The sequence below is a fragment of the Triticum urartu genome, chromosome 6A (genome assembly GCF_056163025.1).
Source record: "Triticum urartu cultivar PI428250 chromosome 6A, HENAU_Tu73, whole genome shotgun sequence".
Taxonomy (NCBI): domain Eukaryota; kingdom Viridiplantae; phylum Streptophyta; class Magnoliopsida; order Poales; family Poaceae; genus Triticum; species Triticum urartu.
The window spans coordinates 268,153,032-268,177,644 of record NC_141878.1 but is presented as its reverse complement, the minus strand read 5'-3'; the positions used below and the strand labels follow the sequence as shown (position 1 = coordinate 268,177,644).

The window sequence follows — 24,613 nt, the reverse complement described above, 5'->3', positions numbered from 1 at the left end:
CAGCCAGTACTGCAACGAGCAGCTAAGTCTGGACGGGGCATGCGCTGCATAGGTACGGGCGATAAGTGGGAAGGAGGAACGGCAAGGTGGTGGTGCGGGAAAGGAGGCACGGCGAGACGGCGGCTCACTGGCGAGCTGGTACAGCGAGGCGGCGGCGCCGGGAGTAGGCACGACGAGGCGGCGCCGTGCTTCATTCTGTGATCACCTCGTATGACCAGGAAATGAGCTGAGGGCAAATTCATCCTAATATATATGACGTGAGTGCCTGATGGTGCAAAAGAAGGAAAAAACTATTTGTGGTATTTTGTCCAGCTACTACTCAAAGGTGTGGTATATAATCTAATAAAAAGAAAGGTGTGGTATAGGGGCAAAGTTCCACGGAAGATGTGGCATTTCCTCAAATTGCCCCCCCCCCCGGGCCAGTGCTCCTCTGAGTGTTGGTCCGAACCGAGCTGTCTGAGGGGCCACCTCGGGGAAACTTGAGGTTTGGTTTTACTCGTAGCTAGTCTCATCCGGTGTTGCCCTGAGAACGAGATACGTGCGACTCCTATCGGGATTTGTCGGCACATCGGGTGGCTTTGCTGGTCTTGTTTTACCATTGTCGAAATGTCTTGTAACCGGGATTCCGAGACTGATCGGGTCTTCCCGCTAGAAGGAATATCCTTCGTTGACCGTGAGAGCTTGTGATGGGCTAAGTTGGGACACCCCTGCAGGGTTTTGAACTTTCGAAAGCCGTGCCCGCGGTTATGGGCAGATGGGAATTTGTTAATGTCCGGTTGTAGAAACTTGACACTTAACTTAATTAAAATGAATCAACCGCGTGTGTAGCCATGATGGTCTCTTTTCGGCGGAGTCCGGGAAGAGAACATGGTCTCGTGTTATGATTGAACATAAGTAGTTTCAGGATCACTTCTTGATCATTATAGCCTCTCGACAGAGCTTTGCTTCTCTTCTCGCTCTCATTTGCGTAAGTTAGCCACCATATATGCTAGTGCTTGCTACATATCCATCTCACTACCTTTTCCTACCCATAAGCTTAAATAGTCTTGTTCGCGAGGGTGTGAGATTGTTGAGTCCCCGTGACTCACAGATTACTTCCAAAACCAGATGCAGGTGCCGATGATGCCAGTGCAGGGGACGCGACCGAACTCAAGTGGGAGTTCGACGAGGATTCGGGACGTTACTATGTTTCCTTTCCAGATGATCAGTAGAGGAGCCCAGTTGGGGCGATCGGGGATCTATGCATTTGGGGTTGTCTTTATTTATGTTGGTTTCGTAGTCGGACCTTGATTGTATTCTGGATGATGTAATGCTATATTTATGTATTGTGTGAAGTGGCGATTGTAAGCCAACTATCTATCCCTTTCATATTCAGTACATGGGATGTGTGAAGACTACCCCTCTTGCGACATGCCTACTGTGCGGTTATGCCTCTAAGTCGTGCTCCGACACGTGGGAGATATAGCCGCATCGTGGGTGTTACAGTATTTCTCTTCGATCTATCCATTTGATTTGGCCAACTATATTGATTTATCTTTAGTGGGAGAGGTGCTTTGTGATGGGCTCAATCTTGCGGTGTCCTCGCCCAATGTTAGTAGGGGTAACAAGGGACGTATTGTATTGTTGCCATTAAGGGAAAAATGACGGGGTCTAACCACATTGCTTGAGTTTATTTGTATACATTATGTCATCTTTCTTAAAGCGTTACTCTATTCGTCATGAACTTAATGCCATAGATGCATGTTGGATAGCGGTCGATTGGTGGAGCAATAGTAGTAGATGCAGAATCGTTCTGGTCTACTTATCACGGACGCAATGCCTATATACATGATCATAGCCATGAATATCATCATAATTATGTGCTTTCTATCAATTGCCCAACAGTAATTTGTCTATCCACCGTATGCTATTTTTCAAGAGAGAAGCCTCTAGTGAAAACTATGGCCCTCGGGTCTACTTTTATCATATTACTAAAGCCAAAAATACCTTGCTGCAATTTTACTCTTGTTATTTTACTTTTTAATTTATATATTTTTAACAGAGTTTTCAATTTATATATCTATAACTACCAGATTTATCCTAGCAAGTAACGAGTTCAAAGGGGATTGACAACCCTCTTACTCGCGTTGGGTGCAAGTATTTGCTCTTGTGTGTGCAGGTGTTGTTCACTAGGCTTTGTGTGATTCTCCTACTGGTTTGATAACCTTGGTTCTCATTGAGGAAGATACTTATCTGCTACTGTATTTATTAACCCTTCCTCTTAGGAGAAAATCCCAACGCAGCTCACAAGTAGCAATGTCGTCTTCTTGAGAGGGATTCCTTGGCAGCTAATTGAAATGCTTCTTGGGAGGTGTGTGGGAGAAGACATGAAGCGTAGGACGGGGTTATAAAGTGGGACGTCAGTCATGTAGAACCATTCGGTAGTCCACATCTTGACATCCTCCATGGGGGTGCCTAGGAGATAGCCGACCCCAGCAATTCGGCATACCTCGGCCCCTCCGACCTCATGAATTTTCCCATCTCAGGAATAGGGCATTAAGCAGGAATATTTCCTCCATAACCCAAAGTGAGCCTCGCATCCAAGGTACATTTTGCAGAGGGTGACGAATCCCGCGATATGCAAGACTGAGTTGTGAGTAAGATGGTGGGGTTGGATCCCATAGAACTCTAACAAACCCCTAAGGAACGGATGAAGCTGGAGGAAGGGGACGAAACAAACTTGCCCCCCCCCCCCCCGTGTGGTGTGGGGTGATTATCTGTGAGCACCGGGCCATCTATGGACGTCAAACCAGGGCGCGTAAGCGCAAGATCGGAATCAGGCAAATAGCCCTAAGTCGCGAGTCGATTTAATTGAAGACGAGTGATAGAGCTACTTCCCCATTCACCCAGGAGAGGACCGTGGGGATGCATCGACGAACCTGGGGCGCCTACCATTGCGGAAGCTCTTCAGCTAGCCTGAGGGAAGGATTTCGTATTGAAGCAAGATGAGGAAATGTTGGTGTAAAACATTTGTTGTAACCCTAGATGGTGAAATACCCTGGTAGATCAGGCGATGGGGGACGTTTCGATATCCAGCCATCAATACGCTTGTTCCCCAGTTGCACGAGAGTCAAGAAAAGTATAAGCAATAATTGGGACCATGTTCGATGGGTCCCGTAAACAGATCCGAGATGCAAGTCTTCGGATTGCTCAGGGAGAAGGTTTCTTGGTCTGAGCAACGCGGATGCTTGGACTCTTGGGAGCCAAGGATGATTTGAATGACCTCGGATCCGAACACACATTGACAAAGGGGGAACTTGTCTGCCAAGCCAAAGACATCAACTAAAGGAACCATTCCGAGGAGGAAGCTGCTGTCTTCGGCTTCGAAGACCAGTTCAGGGGCTACTGACGATGTCCTGGACTAAAGGGTGCTAACCTATACTACCTGCAGTCCATGGGCCGGGCTCATGGCCCGCCAATCACTAAAAGGAAGGACCTCCGAAGCTATGAACCTCGACGTAATCAAGATGGAAACCTCCGAAGACTTGGCGTGTACTTCAAGGATTGCTCTATAGCCGGCGCATTGGCAACCGACCATGTGTGTAACCTAGGTACCCCAGGTGCATATACAAGCCAATGGGTTTAGTCTTTAGAGGCACGATTCCCAGCCTTAGGGTTTAGAACACAATCATACGATCTCGAGGTAGATCATCTTGTACTCTGTACTCATCACATCAATATAATCAAAGCAGGACGTAGGGTTTCACCTCTTCAAGAGGGCCTGAACCTGGGTTAACACTATCTCCCTTCGTCCCCTCTTACCATTGTTCCTAGAACTAGCTCGGGACCCCCTACCCGAGATCCGCTGATTTTAGCACTGATAGATGGTGTCATTTGTTCTTTGAGTTGGTCTTTCGGGCTCTGATTCTTCTTGAGTTTATGACAAAGTCGACAGAGCACCAGTGTAGATTCATCGCGTCTTCTTGGAGGCGACGAGGTAAGGTTTTCTCGTTGTCAATGCACGATAGCCAAGTTTGGTTTTAGGTGCTTCATATCAATTCAAGGGTTCAGCACAAGCACATCTCCGGTAAAAGAACAGCGACAACACCACGTTAGTGGCTCTGATGGGTAGTGATCATTCAGTGGTTCATGAACATTGATGCAACTTTTATTATGTTTGGGAAGGGACCATGATGTAGCTTTCATTATGTTTGGCATGCTTGGTAGTTTGGGGGTTAATTAGACCCATGCCCCTTTCAAAACCAGTTAGGCAATGGGGGGAAGGGTCCGGGATAGACCCAACACAAAATGACAAAAAAATTCGAGAATGGACCACTGCTTATGCAATGCTGGACCAGGACCGACCATGGCAGCTCGGTGAGAACCAAGAGCAGCTGCATTCGATTTAATCATGTGCTTAAACCCCAATGGTAATGGAGGATAGATGATTTCTCCCAATCACGCCGGATGAACGGTTTCTGATATCCAACAGGAACAGAAAAAAGGAGAAGTTTGTGTTCCCCAGCAGAGGATTCATATCTCATCATATCCTCACCTGTTGTGAAATAGAAATGGTTGACTCGAGCAACCAACCGACATGTATGCTAGGAAATAACAGGTCAAACTTAGAGCAACTCCGACGGGTCGACCCAAACGGACATCGATTTTGTCCACTTTTTATCCGTTTGGGTCGCTCGTCCGTCTGTTCCTGTTTGCTTTTTTGTTTGGGTCGGTTGGTGTGCCCAACAGAAGACAGACGCATTTTATGAATGTCCGCACAAGCATTTCTTGAGGCCGGGCACCGGCGCGGGTGCGAGGCGAGGCCGACGGCTGTATCAGCACCACCCGGGCGTGGCGCGAGGCGAGGCACGACGAGCATGGCCGCCTGCAGCAGCACCGGGCGGGCGCGGGGCGAGGCCAGCGGCTACTGCATGCGGGGCGAGGCCGGGCCGGCAGCGCGAGCTTCTCATGCTGCCAGGCAGGGCGAGGCCGTGCCGGGCGCGCGAGCTCCCGAGCCATGGCGAGTTCCTGCTGCGGGGCGGGGCATGGCCGGGCACGCGAGCTCCTGCTGCTGCGTGCGGGGCGAGGCTGAAACGGGCGCGTGAGCTCCTGCTGCTGCATACGGGCCGGCCGCTCTGCATGGCGGGACGAGGCCATGGCGAGCTCCTGCGGCTGCGTGACAGGGCGAGGCCGGGTCGGACGCGAGCGGCGACGTGGCCGAGGTATGCACGCGAGCTCCCGAGCCATGGCGGAAGTGCGGAAAGGCATGCGATGCGAGTGGCTCGAGCGCGGCCACGAGCCGGCACCCACCATGCATCAAAGCTAGCTGGCTAGCTCACCATGCATCAAAGCTAGCTGGCTAGCTCGCGTGGGGCGCCATGCACGGACCGACACCCATGCAGCGAAGTTAGCTAGCTCGCTCGTGTGGATGCTCGTATTGCTTACGGCAGGGCAAGCGCGGCAGCACGGCGGCGTCCGAGCAGGGCGATGCGAGTGGCTCGAGCGCGGCCACGAGCCGGCGCCCACCGTGCATCAAAGCTAGCTGGCTAGCTCGCGTGGGGCGCCATGCACGGGCCTACACCCATGCAGCGAAGCTAGCTAGCTCGCTCGCGTGGATGCACGTATTGCTCACGGCAGGGCAAGCGCGGCAGCAGGGCGGCGTCCGAGCAGGCCGAGCGCGGCGACTCCTGCGTCATGGCAGGGTGCGAGAGAGAAGGAAGAGAGAAAAAAAATTGTGTGAATGGATGGCAGGTGGGCCACACAGGACCGGCAACGGACAGAGGTGGACGAAAGGAACATAGAAAACGTCTGCTTTGTGTTTGCTTCGGATCCAAATATGTCTCAAATTTGAGACGAGAATGAGTCCGGACACAAAATGAAAATGAGTCTCCCTGCACGGACACAAACGGACATAGTCGGGCGTGGCCCAGTTGGAGTTGCTCTTACTGGCTACAACTACAAGTTGCTATCTGCGAAAATTACATCCGGCTTGCCGAAATCTCATAGTGAAAATGGGTCTCCCTGTTGGGCCATCGTTTTTGTCAGCGCAGACACAAACGGGCATAGTCGGGCGTGGCCCGGTTGGAGTTGCTCTTACTGGCTACAACTACAAGTTGCTATCTGCGAAAATTACATCCGGCTTGCCGAAATCGATACATACTACCTACTTACGACGTACGTCTACCCCCACCTAAATTGCTAGACTGACTTTACCTGCCACATCTTGCGGGCGGAGAGTAGGGCGAGACAGTGACCCATAAGCAGCATCCTTGTGCTTTTAGTACACTGGGGACGTCGAAAGACACCCTAGGCATGACGGTAAGAAGGCTGTAGGCACAATGACGAGAGCCCTTCCATCAGTCAGTACCTGAAGCCGCTGTCAGCACCATATTTGCTTCTCATGTTGTAGTGATCATACTTCGGATCGCTGTAGTCTGCCGCTTTCATCTCTGAGGGCTTAGGCTCTGGATGCCCAGTCCCATAGGTAACCTCCCCACTCTTCTCCCGATGACGGTGGCGGAGCCGGTCTTTTGGGACCTTTGCGCTTGCTTGAGGTGTCTCGGTTGAACCGTAGAACTCAGCGTACTCCTGTCTCTTGGTGGACCTGTGCTTGCTTGAGAGAGTAGAATCCCTGAATTTCGATGATTTGATGCTCTTCTGAGCCTTTGCCAGAGTCTCGTTAGCAGCACTAGGAGCATGGCGCGTCTCGGTTATCATTGGGGTGCTACTGAGCTTCTGGGCTACTGGGTTCTCCTCCCTGTCCTCGGTCATCACAGGCCTATCTTTGCGAGGAGTGAGGCCTGTTTTTCTCTTCACAGGTTGCATGCGTAGCGGGGCAATGTTGAGGACAAGATTCCCCACACCTTCAACAGCAAGCTTCAGTAGATCAGCAACAAGTGTCCCCAAAGACGGCCATCCCGCACTTGGTTCCTCTTTAAGGCTCTCCACAACCAAAGGTGGCTTTCCTGCAGTGCTGCTCTCTTGTTTACCATCTTCAGATGCTTCTATCTGAATTGTCATCGAATTTTACTTTAGTAAGCAGCGGTTTCATTTGAGAAAACGAATTAAGAGATTTGCTGTTTCAGTCTGCTCTGCTATTTAACAATTAAAAGTACATCAAAGAAAAATCCAAGAACACCAAACTACATATTCCCTGTGAAAAATTCTACTTCATGGACAACTGAAACCCAATATACTAGATAAGATACCTTTTCAGAAGTTGATGAACCAAATCCGTGCTGTACCACAGAAAAGAGATATCCAGCCACAACGGCACCAATAACCAGTATGATATCTGTGGGGAAAAAATGTGATATCAATGATCAAATCTATTCAAGTGCTAATTTCGACACAGTTGCATTAAGTACCACATGACCTGAAATAATGATCAGCATCGGCAGTTTTATCAGGGACAATCAGCATGAAACTAACCATAAATCCAACCATTCTTATTATCAATTTATCATAGTTAAGGTAGGATAAAAGGTCAACGATTCCATCGACCATATGACCCATCAGATAAATTGCTGTTATGCTACTGTTATAAGACTTCAAATTGATATGACCATATATTGCGCTGAAAAATATTTACAGACTATTGCTGAGATGGGGTGTCATTATTATGCATCACTTTTCAGCATAAGGCCCTTTGAGGACATGTACAGCCAGAGCCTCCAAGAACACTGCTCCCTGAAGGGTGCCTATTTGGGGTCGGGTCTTGCTGCTGATCAGTCAAACACGTGCTAGACTGTTAGGTCATCCTTGGAATTTTGATGCCAAGGCATGGTGTTAGCACAATATGTGCAGTGGCAGCATGAAAGTTGTTTAAGATTGAACGAATTTCCTACCCTGAGCAGCAAGCACACAGAAAGTTTGATATCGTACATGCTCTTGCTAGAATGAATTCAACTGAGGACTGGAGGCAGTCCTAATTCAGTTCAGACCTGGAGCACTTCAGGGCTCGGGCTAAGCTATTTTTGGGAAGTACACTGGGTAGGCATAATAATCTGGTTTTCGGTCTCAAGGCATGTACAACGGTTGATAAGATAGTCTCATTTTAAGTCATGCATGTAATTTAGAGATGACAAAAAAAGACGTCTACAATGGGTCATATCTTAGCCTTATCTTCAATAACTAGCTATTCCTAAAAACGTGGTGAGACATATTGTGCTAAGAGATCATGAGAAGACAAGCCTTTTCCTACGAGTTCTCTCTCTTCCACCTCATTATTTATCCTACATGGCACTCCTAAGACAGCACCATCGTACATGCCCTCATTGCCAAGGATGTGCACCTAAGACAAGCTTCAAGCCAACATCTTCAACAAGGAGTCAAGGACACAACGCCCGCATACCGACATTGTCTGATCCAGCTTGAAAGGGAAGATTGTGGGTTTTGAATAGTTTCAAGACTCGACCCCCCATGGCGTGCTCTGGTGAGGAGTCGCACCTCGGCCGGTCGCCTCATCGCGTCCCCCCTCGCCGGTGCCTCCCGGTGTTCCCTTCCTGCACGCGTCCACCGCCATGGCGTCGTCCCCCCTACTCCGCCGCTCGTCCTTGCCCTCCCCTGTTCCCTCTCGCGGACGGGCCATCGGTGGGCTGATTGGGCGAAGGAGAACCGCAAGGATGCCGGTGCGACGGCGGCTGATCTTCGCCCTGTTGCGCGGCGATTCGGGGTCCAGCTCGCGGCTACGGCCGGAGCTTGACCTCCCTGCAACGGCGGCGGTGGCTCAGGTACGTTCTTCCCCACCCTGCCTTCCTCGATTCTGGTTCGGGGGCCCGATGCTGGGCATCGTGGGCGGCGAACCCGTGCAAGCGCGTGGGGTGTGGCGCGCCGGGCGGACATCGGGGCGGTAGCGCCCGATGCCCTCGCTGCCATCGCGTCGAATGTCCGCGGTGCAGCTCCGGCGATCCCCTCTCCAGCAGCGCTGCGGTTGGGGACGTTTCCGGTGCCTCGCGGGGTCGGTTCCAGGCATTCCATGCCGGTTCGGACGCCGTCTTGATCGCCGTGCTCGAGGTTGACCGGCCGGCGCCGCCGCGCCACCTTATCCCATTCGTACAGGGGAAACCCTACCCTCCCCTCTCGCGGTGGTGCGAGATGGGCTGGGCCGTTGCTTGCCGCTTGGGCCGCAGGCGTCGGGGGGGGGGGGGGGGGCTGTCATGCATGGTGGGCCTGGCTGCGGGCCCGACTAGGGGGAACTCAGTGGGCCTGGCTGCAGGCCCGACTAGGGGGAACTCAGTGGGCTCCCTGGCGGGACAGGTTGGACCGTCGGTGGCCTTGCCAGTTGGGCCGGCGCGTCCACTGGCCAGGCTGGGGCCTATGGAGGCCGCCCCTCTACTAGGGTTCCAACCCGACGCGCATCCCTCCTCTGCTTCATTCATCTCCCGTGCGCCGCCTCCACCTGCAGATCCCTCTCTCCTTCCCTACTCCTCCCCGCCCCCGCCCGGTCTCATGGCTCATGAGGCCGATGATGGAGGGCCGCGGCCCAAGCGGCGGGCAGCAGAAAGGGATGACCCTTGCGGCTCTAAAGGCCGCCACCCCTCTCCTGCGGCTAGCCAGCGGGAGGCCGAGCTGCGCGCGGCTGCTCTCAAGGGCAAGGCAGCCGCCATGGAGGGGGCTTCCAACAGACGCGACCCTCGTGCCCGGGACCGCTCCCACTCCCCGGACCATTGGCGTGGCCGGGAGCGCCGCTCCTAACCGCGTGACCGCTGGTCCCGCTCATCGGCGGGCACTAGCCAGCTGCTCGGCTCGTCTCCTCGCCGATACTCAGATCAGAACAAAACTTTTGAATTCTCTTTCGCCTATCGGCTGGCTTTAAACAACCTTCACATTCCCCCCCCCCCAGCGTCAACCCCAGTACCTCCCTTCGGGAATGGGCGGCCGCAACCCCAACAAGGGTGTTGATGCGGAGCATCCCAAGGCCATCCCCATGGACCCAACTACATCTCCTACGACACCTCTTGGACCAATGACACGAGCACGTGCAAGAGCTCTTGAAACCGAGGTGACATCTCTCCTCTCACATTTCCACTTTGATGCACATGAGACATGGCTACTACCTCATACGGATACTTTGTGAACATCAAGACCCCTCTTTAGGGAAGATCCCCCAAGCGGATTCAAGACCCCTCTTTAGGGAAGAACATCAAGACCTCCTCACGGAGAAGACCGTTACCTTTGTATCGTCCTTGGTTGATCGTGTACCGTGTGAACCCTATGTATTCGAGGATCTAGCACATGTGTGACTTTCTTGTGTTGGTTTAGTGATTCTCTTGTGTTTCCCTTGTGTTTTCCCTCGTTTCCCCCTCGCGTTCTTCGCGGGATTCCGCTCCTTTCGTGAAAGATCGGGCGATTAGGGTTCTACCCCACATCATCTTGGTATCATGAGCCATGTTGATCACAATTTCAGAGCCTCCCCGTTGTGCTGCTAGCCTTGTTTTGTTGTTTTTCGTCCTAATTCAAAAATTCCCCACAAAAATAGCCCCAATTTTTTTTTGTGATTTGTTAGTGTGTTGAGATTTTGTTGGTTTGGATCCATGGATTTGCTTTGTTTTGAGTGGATCTAGCTTTTCCCCTTTGTCTCCACCACTTTCCATCCACGAAATCGCCCTCAATCGACGAATTTCACCTCATCCACCCTGTCCACGTGAAGTTCTTCCCGTGCCCGAGCAGTGCCCAGGCACCGGACGTCCGCTAGCCACCGGACGTCCGACGACCGGACGACCGCTCCCCACCGGACGTCCGGAGTTCCCTGATGAAACTGAATTTTTTCAGTTTAGTCACCACCACCGCCCCACATTTCCGCATACGCACTCCCACCACCAATACACCATCACCACTTCCGCATACCACCACCATTTGGCCCGTTTCGCACTCCGACACGTGTTGCCACTTCGAGCTTTGAGAATTTGAGTTGCGGTTCAGTATCCTTTTGTGTTTCGGCTACCTAGGTACGGTTCAACATCGACATCACCGCCGCTCATCTTCGCCATGGACGCGTCATCAACAACGGCCACCTCGACTACACCTTGGTATTCGTGCCACCATTTTGACACCATACCGGAAGCAAGCCCAGTAACCTTGTCTTGGTATCGTGATACATTATTTTTGCCATTACATTGATAGCCATCATAGCCTTATTCCTTTGCGTTGCTTACCCATCGAGACTAGCCATTGAGTATTGCCGGCAAGAAGACTTGTGCACATTAGTGATCATACTTCCCATAGCATACATACATCATTGTTGCATATATTGGTATCATCTCTGGTGTCACAAAGTTGTCATTGCATACACAATTGCTATCTTGGTTCGTCAAGCATTGCATGAGAAAAAAGCTCCAACATCAAAGAGCCAAACAAGCTTTTAAGCAAAGAGGAAAGATAAGAAAAGAGCTTTTAAGCAAGAACCATCGCATCATACAACATTAAGATTGTCATACTCGATCATCTTGGATCATATCATAGAAACACCTTGCATAGAGCATACTTGGGATAGAAGTCGTTGCATTTTTGCTAAGTAGGTTGTGCACAAGTTCTTGTATCCGCCTATTGTGCAATCGTGCTAGCGTCTCTCTAGTGTTGTGCAACAAGAGCATTTTCGTGGATTCCACATTTTGGCTCATCCTTGGTTGCCCAACCCCACTTATCTTTTTGCGTGTGTGTTTCCGTCTACCTTATATGCTTGGTCTACTTGTTACATTGCATCTTGCGAATCTTTTCCAACATTATTGAAGCTCACTTACAATTGCATCAAATTTTGTGCCACCATCCTAACCAAGCTCCACCATAAGCTTTTACTTGTGTAGGTGTGAGAAACCGACAAGAGATAGTACCAATTGTGTTATTTCCTTGTCCTACATTGGAGTGATCATCGATCCACTTTCAACTTCGGTCAAGATACATTTGGTATTCGTTCTTCTCTTTCTACCACTCACATTGTGTATCTTGGAATGATGGATGGGCCAAGTACTTCTACCAACCCACTCTTCATTGAGCACGACGATGACATGAACTCCTACGTCACCAAGAGTCACCTCTTTGGTGCACAACGTGCTTTGCATCAAGAGCAACAAGCCATGAGTGAACTCATCGACAACCTCGCCGCCGACTTACGACTCTCCGAGCAACGTACAAGGGACTACTTCGACCACAAGCTAGACGATCACAAGCAAGAGAATGACGCAAGGATGGACGAAATTCGCGCTTTCTTGCTCAACCGCTCTTCTTCCACTTCGTCTTCATCAAGAAGGACCCGCTCAAGTCGACATTCCGACTTCACCCTCTCTGGCTCAAGTACACCGACATCGAACACTCTACGCCGTGCCGCGCGCAACGATCGTCAAGCAAGCCTCAATCCCCTACGCGACACCGACTCTCAAGAGCCCGACAATGTCAAACTCAAGAGGCCTTTGCGCTAGCACGAGAACGGCAACGACAACGCCAACATGAAGAGGAAGAGCGAGCGCGTTAATACCAAGTTGCACAAGATGCCAAGGCACAACGCCAAGAAGAACAACTCCGTGAAGCTCAAGCACTTGCGGCGCAACAAGCCCTCCAAGATTCAAGTAGAGCCGTAGCCAACCGAGGCCGACAAGCTCGAGAACAAGAAGAAGCATTTCGCGAAGAAATTCAAGAACGGGGATTTCAAGCTCGCGTGCATCGTCAAGTTCCTCAAGCTCCTCCACAAGCTCGCCAAGAACACCAAGTTCATCAAGAGCATGAAGACAATGGAAATCCTCCACGACAAGAGCAACATGAGGTTGACAACCCTCCTCACCAAGAGCGACACGAGCTTGACAACCATCTACAACATGGGCGTCATCATCCCCGACCCCAACACAATGAAGAGCAACGCTATGGCAAGCTCAAGTTCACCATGCCCAAGTTCAACGGAAGCAACGATCCCGAAGAGTACCTTTCATGGGCATTGAAGGTCAACAAAATCTTCCGTTTGCACAACTATGAAGAAGAGAAGAAGATCGCGATGGCATCCCTTGAGTTCCAAGACTATGTCCTCATTTGGTGGGAACAAGTTATCGAGCGCCGAGAGGCAAGAGGTGAACCACCCATCACTACTTGGGCGCAAATGAAGGATGTCATGAGAGCACGCTTCGTGCCTACCTACTACAACCGCGACCTCTTCAAGAAACTCCAACTACTCAAGCAAGGAACCAAAAGCGTTGAAGAGTACTACAAGGAAATGGAGATTGCAATGATAAGAGCCAAAGTCACGGAAGATGATGAGCAAACTATGGCACGTTTCTTGAATGGACTCAACCATCCTATCAAGAAGATCGCCGACTTCCAACCATACTCGAACCTCATCGAGCTAGTGCATTAAGCTACCAAAGCGGAACGCCAAGTGCAAGATGATTTCAAGTATGCCAAGTTCTCTTCCAAGACATACGGTTTCTCCAACAACCAAGCTTCAACGACTCCAACGCCGTCTACCAAGCCTTCTACTAGCAACATCGACAAGTCGAGTTCCAAGAAAGCTTCGTCAACTCCAAGTCATCCTCCTACGACGAGCAACTTCAAGCCAAGAGCTTCATCATCATCCACTCCAACCGATGAGACCGTCAAGACAAGTTCCTTCAAATGCTTCACATGCGGAGGCCGAGGCCACAAGTCCTATGAGTGCACCAACAAGCGGACCATGATCCTCAACGACGACGGCACTTATGACTCAATGAGTGAAGAAGAAATGGACGCCATCGAGCAAGTCGCCATGCACCGGCAAGTGAACGATGAAGAGGAACAAGTCTTTTGCGATGAAGATTCAAGTCCCGCCCTTGTTGTCTCCAAAGTCTTGACTCTCCAACATCACCAAGAAGAAGACCAACGATGCCACATATTCCACACCAAGGCCGGCATCAGTGGACGATCCGTCAAGGTCATCATCGATGGAGGGAGTTGTCATAATCTCGCAAGTGAAGAACTTTGCTCCAAACTCCAATTGCCCAAGACGAAGCATCCACATCCATACAAAGTGCAATGGCTTAGCGACTCCGGCACCATCCAAGTCGAGCACCGAGTACAAGTCTCCTTCAAAATTGGCGCCTACGAAGACACCTTGGAGTGCGACGTTGTTCCAATGACCGTTTGCCATCTTCTTCTTGGACGCCCATGGCAATTTGATAGAGGAGTCATCCACAACGGCCGAACGAACCACTACATCTTCAAGATGAAGGGCAAGGAGTACGTCCTCCGTCCAATGTCACCAAGCCAAGTGATCGCCCATCGTGGAGATCATAGTGAGGGAGCGAGCCACCAAAAAGAGAGTGAGCGCCACAAGCCCAAATCGAACACCTCCACGATGAGAGAAAAGAAGAACTTAGTCCTATTTGCCACCAAAAGTGAGATAAGAGGAGTGTGTGAGCACCCATCTAGTGTCCTACACTACGTCCTCGTGTGCAAGGACAATGCACCACAAACTAACACTTCTCACACCCTTCCTCTAGTGTTGTCTTCTTTTTTGCAGGAATTTCATGATGTTTTCCCCGACGAGCTACCTCCGGGACTACCTCCACTACGAGGCATTGAACACCACATCGACCTCATCCCTGGAGCACCGCTTCCGAACAAAGCTCCCTACCGCGTCAACCCCGAAGAAACCAAAGAAATACAAAGGCAAGTAAAGCATCTCATAGACCATGGACATGTGCGTGAAAGTTTGAGCCCTTGTGCCGTCCCGGTCATTCTTGTGCCAAAACGAGACGGAAGCTTTCGCATGTGCTCCGATTGTAGACCTATCAATGCTATCACCGTTCGTTATAGGTATCCCATTCCACGCCTTGACGATATGCTTGATGAACTTAGTGGTGCCACTATATTTTCCAAAATTGATCTTAAGAGTGGTTACTATCAAATCCGCATACAAGAGGGTGATGAATGGAAAACCGCTTTCAAAACCAAGTTTGGGTTGTATGAGTGGCTAGTCATGCCTATGGGTCTATCGGAAGCACCGGGTACTTTTATGCGTCTTATGAATCATGTCTTTCGCCCTTACATTGGTATATTTGTTGTGGTCTACTTTGATGATATCCTTGTTTATAGCAAATCTCTTCAAGATCATGTCACCCACTCCCCCCGCCGCCCCCCCTCCTTCGGAGCCGAATTAGCTTATGATGCTTGATGCTCGATTTTGGGGATTGTTGTGTTGCTCCCCCAGCAAGACTTATGTATCTCGTACTTGTGTGTGTGTGTGTGTTCGGGCCGGTCTCCGGATCCTTGCTACTGTTACTTTGTGTTGTGGTCGTTGCTTTATAATATAAAGCGGGGGTAACCCTTTTTCGTCAGATTGTGGGCTTTCATCCGGAGTACACACATTGTTGTTATTGAATCCATCCGCATGCCTGGAGCACCATCAAGCCCTTGAGGACGATGTTGGGCGGTGGCTCCATGCGTGCCTCCGGCAAGCTCGCAAAGGCGGTGCCATGCCCTGAGATTAGCCCGCCTTGCTACTCCTTACGCACCGGTTCCGGCATCACAAACATAGCGGTCGCAGCAATCCTGCAGGTTACAACGCCACTGTCCCCCGTAGTAGTCGCTGTTAGCATAGCTCTTGGTCCCACCCCATGGCGCCACTCCTCCGCCCAAGTGTTGCGGTAGGTGGTGTGCCAGGCCCAACAAAGACACTCAGCCCCTGAATCCGGCCATCGCAGAACTACCCCTTAAAGGTGGCCTGACGGCCAAGAGAACCGGCCCTTGCCGGACGACTTCCCACGCTACCACACCCCTCCCCCCCCCCCCCCCCCGTGCAAAGCCCTGTTGACTCGCAAGCACTTGCCCTTTCCTTGTGGCGCGCCACCGGTGAAACCACCATTGTAAAAAGGGGAGATCCAACTGCAAGACAGTACTGAGTCACTGCTAGCGGCTCGGGAGGTGGGGGCACGAGAGCACCGCTAGCGTTGCCATGGGACGATGCGGGGGTGATCCGGCTTTTTCCAGGTCGGCTGGTTTCATCTCCCAATGCAGCATTAGTGCCACATTTCAAGGGAGGGAACGTCAAATATGCATCCTAGAGAAGAATCGGGCTTGGTAGACTTGAACTGTGGGCTAGACAATCATAGGCTTGTGGCCTAAACCGATGATTGCAAAAGGGGGAAGTAGCAGCACAGGAAGGCGGCAAGCAGCACAGAATGGCCTTGGCTTTCTCCTCCCCAAGCTCACTATGTACACAATACCCTCTCTGTTCTTCTAATCCCCCTAACTCAATTCTCCATTCCAGCGTCAATCTCTGTTGTTCTCCTGTATTGATACTTCCGGACTACAAGATCAAACCAAATTCTAGCACAGGCCTTCCAAACAGTATCAGTGCAACACTCAACATAACAAAAGACTCACATGATCAAATCATGTCCTTAAAACAAGGTGCATCCCTTTCCTATTAAAAATGTTTCAGTTATTTTCACATGTCCAGTCCCAGTCCAGGAAACCATCTTTCCAACAAAGGGTTTGAAGAATCTCAATAATAAATGGGATTAAAACTTCTCCTAGGAAAAACATCTGTGTACACTAGAATAACAAACAGAAACGAGTAAACAAGATAATGAACCTGAAGATAGGAATGCGGCATCCTGGTAAGTACAGTCCTCTTGCGGAAGGACGATTTTCCGAAGGGCAGCATTCCCACGGTCAATGACCAACAGAGAGCACATTTTCTTCACATATACAACATCAAAATCAGTAGAGAACTTTGCATCTTCACTGGGACCATCCCTATACCCTGGGATATTGGATTTTCCACCAGCAATAGTGGTCACCCCTACACAGAAATTTCAACCACCAACTGTTAAAGCAAAACAAATGGATGACCTTGTACTATTAAACTATTAGCTTACCTGACTCGCCAATCTTTCGAATTGCCAGATTTGCTGTATCAGCAATGTAAACATTTCCTGTATCATCCACAGCAACACCAGTGGGGCGTTTGAATCTTGCATCAATAGGTTTACCATCGATATGACCTGCATGCCCCTGGAAAGAACCAGCAACTAGCCTTCCCCTGCTATCTGCAGAGATTGTAATATCATTCCCATTAGCCAAACTATTGGAACTATGCTTACAACATATAAATTATATTCATTTAGGCACATGTGCATGCTCTTAGTTAATTTGTACATCAAAGTGCATTTCATACTACTTGAACAGACGAGACCAATTTCTTCAAGGATGCCCTAAATCCAGTTGCAATAAGGTACTCTTTGGTGACAGTAAGTCAAGCATCGCCACTTAAGAGGAAATATTAGAAAAAAATTGTACTAGTTATAGGTGTTAGGAAAGCAACTTGTATTCCCATGAGGGCATAGGCCGATATATATACATGTACAGATGTGAAACATATGCAGGAAACCCCTTATACAACGGGATAAATACAAAGGGGTACATGACTTATAATATAACTCTAACACCCCCCCTCAAACTCATGGTGGATGAACAACACTGAGTTTGGAGAGATAAAAGCCATGTTGTGCTCTAGTCTGGGCCTTCGTCAGGAAATCCGCCAATTGTAACTCGGAAGGCACATACTGAAGAGCAATAACCTGATCCTGCACACCAGCGCGTACATAGAAAGCATCAACACCAATATGCTTGGTGAGCTCATGCTTCACAGGATCGCGCGCAATGCTAATAGCACCTGTACTGTCAGATAAGAGCGGAGTCGGTGTAGTGACAGAAACACCAAAATCCTGAAGTAACCACCGTAACCAAGTCACCTCTGCCGTCGAAAGAGCCATTGCTCGCAACTCAGCCTCGGCACTCGAACGGGAAACTGCAATCTGTTTCTTCGTCTTCCAGGCAATGAGAGAACCACCAAGAAAAACACAGTAAGCAGAAAGTGAACGGCGATCAGAAGGATCAGTAGCCCACGTAGCATCCGAATAAACCTGAAGCTGTAAAGAACTGGAGCGAGGAAAGAATAGACGGTGAGAGATTGTGCCCCGAAGATATCGGAGAACACGAAGGAGATGACTATAGTGGACCGATGTGGGAGCGGAGACGAACTGACTCAGAATATGAACCGGATAAGAGATATCCGGACGAGTGACAGCTAGATAGCCAAGACTGCCAACAAGATGACGATAACGCGTCGGGTCAGGGAGGGGATCACCATCAGTAGCACGGAGGTGAACATTGAGCTCCATAGGAGTCTCAACAATGCGTTCGTCAGTAAGAGCAGCACGAGCAAGAAGATCCTGGATATACTTTTCCTGGGATATAAAAAAGCCATCAAAGGTAGAAGGGACTTCAATCCCAAGAAAGTAGCGAAGAGGGCCAAGATCAGACATAAGAAACTGCTCACTAAGACGGGCCTTTACAAAGGCAATATACTCGGGGTCATCCCCAGTGATGACCATGTCATCAACATAGAGAAGAGTCCGACCACGAGGAGAAAGGTGAATAAACAATGCTGGATCATGAGCACTTGCTGAAAAACCAGCAGCAGTGACCACAGAGGCAAAACGCTCAAACCAGGCACGGGGGGCTTGCTTAAGGCCATAGAGAGAGCGACGAAGACGACAGACCATGCCATCAGGAACAGAATACCCAGGTGGTAGCTGCATGTACACCTCCTCACGCAGCTCACCATTAAGAAAAGCATTCTTAACATCAAACTGAGATATAGACCAGTGGCGTGCAGAGGCAACGGCAAGAAGTGTACGAACAGTGGTCATATGGGCCACAGGAGCAAAAGTCTCATCATAATCACGACCATGCTCCTGCTGAAAACCACGAGCCACAAGACGAGCTTTGTGACGCTCAAGAGAACCATCGAAGCGAGTCTTAACCTTGTAGACCCACTTACAAGTGATGGGACGGACTCCGGGAGGAAGGGAAACAAGATCCCAGGTACCAGTGCGTTCAAGAGCAGCAATCTCCTCTGCCATCGCAAACTGCCATTCAGGATGAACAACAGCCTGACGATAAGAAGTCGGCTCAAGAACAGCAGCACCAGCGGTGGGAAATCCAAAGCGATCAACAGGCGGACGAGGACGAGAACGCAAGCCATAAGTAGGCTGAGAGGAAGATGACGACACATCCACGGAGGCATCCACAGGACGTGAACGACGAGTGTAATACTGAGGAAAAGATGGAACAATAGAAGGAGGAATCGCCAAGGTAGAATCGAGGGGTGGCGACGAAGAAGTCACCGGAGATGAAGGTGTAGAATCCAGTGACATGCTAGACGAGGAGACCGTGGAAGATGGTGGCAGCAAATCGACTAGAGGTGGGGAAGCAGAGGGAGCGGAACAAATAGGCACAGGCTCGACGGGGGTGATAGGTGAGTCAGGAAAAGTGAGGAAAGAGATATCCTCCACTGAAAAGGTCGAGGAAGATGGGCGTGGGTAGAAGGGACGAGACTCATCAAAAGTCACGTCTCGAGAGATACGCATCCGACGACCGATAGGATCCCAGCAACGATAGCCCTTATGCTCATCACTGTAGCCTAAGAAGACACACTCAACAGACTGAGCGGTCAGTTTGGTGCGTTCGCGAGGAACAAGAAGAACATAGCAAACACAACCAAACAAGCGAAGCATCGAATAATCGGGAGAACGATCAAAAAGACGCTCGAAAGGAACACCACCCTGTAGAGCAGCGGAAGGCTGGAGATTGATAAGATAGGTGAAGGTGGAGATGGCCTCAGCCCAAAAATGAGGCGGGAGAGAGGCAGCAATCAGCAATGCACGAGCCGTCTCAAGAAGATGGCGATGCTTTCGCTCAGCCACACCATTCTGAGCATGAGCACCAGGACAAGAGAATTGAGAGAGAGTGCCTTCCTCAGCAAGAACACCACGCAACATCTTAGAGATATACTCGCCAGCAGAGTCAGCACGAAAAACACGAATGGGTGAAGAGAACTGAGTATGAACCATGGCAGCAAAACGCTTATAAATAGACAACACCTCACTACGAGAAGTCATGAAATAAAGCCATGTGTAACGAGAGAAGTCATCTATGAAAATAATGTAGTATTTATGACCACCTTTAGAAGCGAAAGGAGTCGGACCCCATACATCAGAATGGACTAAATCAAAAAGACGCTTAGACACTGACTCACTATGTGAATATGGTAATTGAACCTGCTTGCCAAGACGACAACCCTGACACTCTAAAGAGACATCTCCTGAGACAGACCCCAGAAGGCCTCGACGAACTAAAGACGACAACCGAGAGCCACACAGATGACCAAGTCGATGATGCCACTGCTTGAAGGAACCAGTAACAGAGGCGACTGAAGCGGAGGAACTGGCGATAGTGGTGGCAGCAGAAGGAACATGAAGCCAGTCCAACTCCCAAAGACCCTGAGAATCACGGCAGCAAGGGCCAGCCCCAACCAGAGTGTGCGTGCGACGGTCCTGGACAGAACAAGAGTCAACGTCAAGGATGACGCGACAACCAGAATCAGTAAGTTGACCAGCAGAAAATAGATTCATGGTAAGTCAAGCAACATGAGCAACATCAGGAACAGAGTAAGAAGGAGTGGTAAGAGTGCCTCTACTAACGACAGAAAGTGGAGTACCATCAGCAGTGAGGACATGAACAGGAGAATCCAGCGAGCGAAGAGAGGACAAAATGGAAGAATGAGAAGACATATGAAAAGAAGCTCCAGAGTCCAGAACCCATGGGGATGTACCTGACTGTGTAGAGGGTGATTGCTCAGTGCGAGAAGCATCAGTCACAGAACCAGCAGTACCCGTCAAGGAAGAACCTGAAGCCGCAAGCAGACGCTTAAGTCTCAGAATATCATGCTCAGTCAAAGCAATGGCTGAAGCTGTCGAGGTGGATGACGAAGTCCCTGAAGATGATGATCGCGCCTTGCGCAGGTGTTTCTTCTTCGTGTAGCACTGAGACTCAAGATGACCATCATTGTTGCAGTAGTCGCAATGTGGACGGGGGCGACCTGAGCCTCCAGAAGGAGTGGGCAAGAGCGGCGGTGCACTCGAGCGAGAAGGGGTCGGTGCAGCAGGTGGCGTAGGAGCCCGAGTAGCGAGCACAGAGGGAACCTCCAGCAAACCAGCACCACGTAAGCGAGTCTCCTCAGCACGAATCTCAGAAAGCGCCTCCATGAGAGAAATACGGCCACGAGCAAACAACTGAGCACGCCGGGGCTCAAACTCCTTACGGAGCCGAGACAGGAACTCATAGACACGATGAAACTCCAAATTGGCCTGGACAGCCTGGCAACAGGGGCAGGTACGACAACCAGCACTGCGGAGAGAATCAAGCTGGCGCCAGATAGCAGAATTCTGTGCATAGAAGTCATCAACAGTAGAGTCACCCTGCTGAAAAGCATGCTCCTGACGGACCACAGAAAGGTATAAGGCATCACCAGAGGGCTGATAGCGCTGACGAAGACAGGTCCACGTCTCAAGACAATAGGAAGACCCAGAAACTCAGAAGCAAACTGAGGCAGAACACTAGCAGTGAGAACAGCTGCAGCACGAGCATCATCATCAAGCCACTGGGTGTAAGCAGACAGAGCACCATGATAAATCTGAAGAGCCTCCTCATAAGCCAAAACCTTCTCATCATAAGCACGATCAGCAGCCTCATCAGCAAGCTTAGCCGCATCCTTGGCGGCCTGATTAGCATCAGGAGCAAGAACCAGTGGAGTCGGCGGAGTAGGGGCCACCGGAGGAACCGGACGTGGCGGATAGCAGACCTCACCAGAAAGAACACCCCAGAGACGGATGCCACGCATGTGAATGCGCATAAAGCCAGTGAACTCGGTGTAGTTAGTACCATCGAAAATCACCGGACAGCGAGGGACAGCAACATAGCCAGATGCAGCAGACGTTTTATTTAGGAAACAAGTACGAGACGATCCCGACGAGAACCGCAGACAGTTGTCGCTAGCAGCAGGGGACGGCTGCAGGAAAATCGGCGCTGGCACCCAGGCTGCCGCCGGGAGTGCTGGATCGCAGGAAAGGCAGGCGCGGCTGGATCCAGAGAAAGGCTAGGCGCGGCTTGGACTCTGGCGACTGGATCGGGCTCTAGCTACTGGATCAGGCAGCCCTGGCGACTGGAGGAATTGGGAGGAGGCGAGCGCCCCTGGCGACTAGAGGAATCGGGAGCCCTGGGGATCAGGCGCCCCTGGCGTGCTGGAGGACCTAGCGATGGGAGGAACCGGGCGCCCCTGGCGGCTGGAGAAGTTCGAGCGCGCTGGAGCAGGAGGGAGATCGACGAGGGCATGGATCGATAGGAGCACGAGTTGCGCGTGCGAAAAAAAACCCTAAAGCTCTAATACCATGTTAGGAAAGCAACTTGTATTCCCATGAGGCCATAGGCCGATATATATACATGTACAGATGTGAAACATATGCAGGAAACCCCTTATACAACGGGATAAATACAAAGGGGTACATGACTTATAATATAACTCTAACAATAGGATCTCACCTTTGTTAGCTACCGGACAAATCTATAAAGGTCAGGAGTTTAAACATATTTCCTTGTAACTAACGTTTGTAAGCAATATAAATAAAATGTGGCCCCGCGCGGTTAGATACGTTTCCACAGATCCTTGACATCATCACAATTTGCATACTTCTTGGTTACTTTGGATAATCCACTGATATGTTCAAGAAATTGGTCCAAAAGTTGCATCTGGTAGTTTGTGTTTTTCTTTAAAAAGATGACATGGTCCACTATGAGGATAATCATGGCCATTCTTCAGAAAGCCCAACTGATTTCATACCATACAGAAGCCCCACAAAATGTGCACAGAAGTACTTGAAGAGAACCATATAAGCATTGAACTGTGGGCAGCAAGAGAAAAACATACATTCAGATAATGGTGGGGTTATTCGCACAATGTTGCTATGTGCTGAGTCTACTGCAAGAAGCTCTCCACCCTCAACTGAGGACACCCTAATGGTGTGGGGCGTGACACCGAGCTTGTCTCCTTCAACAAGCGTCTCAACAAAGTAGCCACTCTCATATTGCACTGCTACATTCCCATCTGCCAAATCAGATAAATACCATAACCATGAGATTAAGCTCAAGCAAGAACAAAAAATATCATCAGCCACTATAACCCACATTCACCAGCTGTGACTGCAAACGAGTTAAACCTGAATCAGTTTAACTCTTGCCAGATAATTCAGGTCAGGCCTAGAATGAGGACTAAACATGAGCATAAATCTGGGCTTAAGAGTTTCACATGTCATCGAGACAAACAAATATTAGGAAATGTTCAAAATGTTTGACCCATATGAGAATATTATGGTTAGTACAGCTGCTCCTGTTTTATTCCTATCTTTCATTTATTGATGAGAAAAAATCAATATATGTGTGCCAAGAATGAAAAGATGTTTACTACGTACATCACAAAGATACAAACAAATTCATTTTGCACAGCTTTCAAACTGAGTGACCCTACAATCAAAGAGGAAATATTAGGTCGCCGTACTGGTTTGTTGAAAAAACCGAGCCATGCCAGAGATGAGAGTAAAATGACAAGACTAAAACATGCTATTTGCTAAAGAGCTATGAACTTTACAAGAACAACCTGACAATATTTATGCAAAGGCCTGTATAATATAGAAAAAGGAGATGAGATCTAGAGAAATAATTAGCTTCTGTCGAGCCTCCCCCCACTTCTTCTACCACAGGTATTTCGTACTTCCATTCAGTGTACTATTAGTAATTACTCGTAGAAGGTTAGATGGAAATCGGTCACTAAATTGCAGCTGCGCATCTTACACCAAGATAAGAAGCACAACAAACTTCGAAGCCAAATGGAATCGCATCTCTCTCCCGCTCTCCCGAATTCGCAATGCTCGCTAATCTTCAACAAACAAACTAAGCAAACCCTCGAAACGGGGCAGGATCAGCAACTAGCTGGCGCCCACTCACCATACTGGGGGTGTGAGGACTGCTTGGGCGAGTGGGGGGGAGAACCGCGTGGCCACCTCACCACCGACGATAGCTGCCTCACGATGTTATCTGCAATCAATGCCGCTACGAAGTGAGTAAAGCCCCCCGCAAAGAAAAATGAAGTAAGTAAAGCGGAGCGGAGAAAGCAAGATCGAATCCTGCATTTTGAAGAAATGAGCAATAAATGCTGGATGGATTGACCTGTGGGGGTGGCGAACGCATTCGCGTCGGACTGGAGGACGACGAAGAGGAGGAGCGCGTTGACGAAGAGGGAGAACACCGGCATGGATCCCAACCTCATGGCGAGAATTTTTGGTGGCGCTGCCGCTTCTGGTGAACCTCGGGTTATAAAGCAGGGAGAAAGAAAGGGGAAAGCGAAAAGGAGCTTTACTGCTTTAGGCCTCGATAGCAAAGTATTTTCAAAGTATTCTGATAATATCAGACAATTTTCTAGTTACTGTAGTTTTAATTACTGTGACCTATTTGGTCACAAATAAAAACTGAGGTATTAAAATTAGAGTATTTCCAAAACCAAAGTATTTTCTCTGTTTAAAAAAGAACCCTGAACCTCTTTTTTTAAAACATAGCAAGTGAAAAAACGAGCCCATCACACTTCGATCATTTTATTCTTCGATGACTGTTTGCAACAACTCACGTTGAGCCACCATATTGCCTTCGAAGATGTCTCCGTCGGTGGATGACAACAGCGAAAACAAAGGGGTCTCCTTCTTCTTCTTCTTCTTCTTCT

General features: G+C 49.7%; 1 protein-coding gene across 1 annotated transcript; it reads right to left on the bottom strand.

The window, feature by feature from the left end:
* Window positions 1-5,768: 5,768 nt before the first annotated feature.
* On the bottom strand, window positions 5,769-24,245 carry LOC125512997 (NHL domain-containing protein). The gene is made up of 7 exons (XM_048678044.2): window positions 24,067-24,245; window positions 23,845-23,934; window positions 22,772-22,948; window positions 16,821-16,991; window positions 16,535-16,744; window positions 7,188-7,273; window positions 5,769-6,987 (listed from the first exon to the last, which is right to left on the bottom strand). Exons 1-7 carry the CDS (start codon window positions 24,164-24,166, stop codon window positions 6,340-6,342), a joined length of 1,482 nt encoding a protein of 493 aa, XP_048534001.2. The 5' UTR covers window positions 24,167-24,245; the 3' UTR covers window positions 5,769-6,339.
* Between the last annotated feature and the right edge of the window lie 368 nt (window positions 24,246-24,613).

Bases quoted from the DNA above. Each gene is read 5' to 3' on its own strand.
- LOC125512997 (XM_048678044.2), bottom strand. From the start codon at position 24,166: ATGAGGTTGGGATCCATGCCGGTGTTCTCCCTCTTCGTCAACGCGCTC. The intron at 16,992-22,771 runs GTATGTTTTTCT...CAATCTCTGCAG, and splicing joins AACCCCACCATTATCTGAAT to ATAGCAGGGGAAGGCTAGTT. The intron at 7,274-16,534 runs GTTCATTATCTT...TTTTCCCCACAG, and splicing joins TGCCGCATTCCTATCTTCAG to ATATCATACTGGTTATTGGT.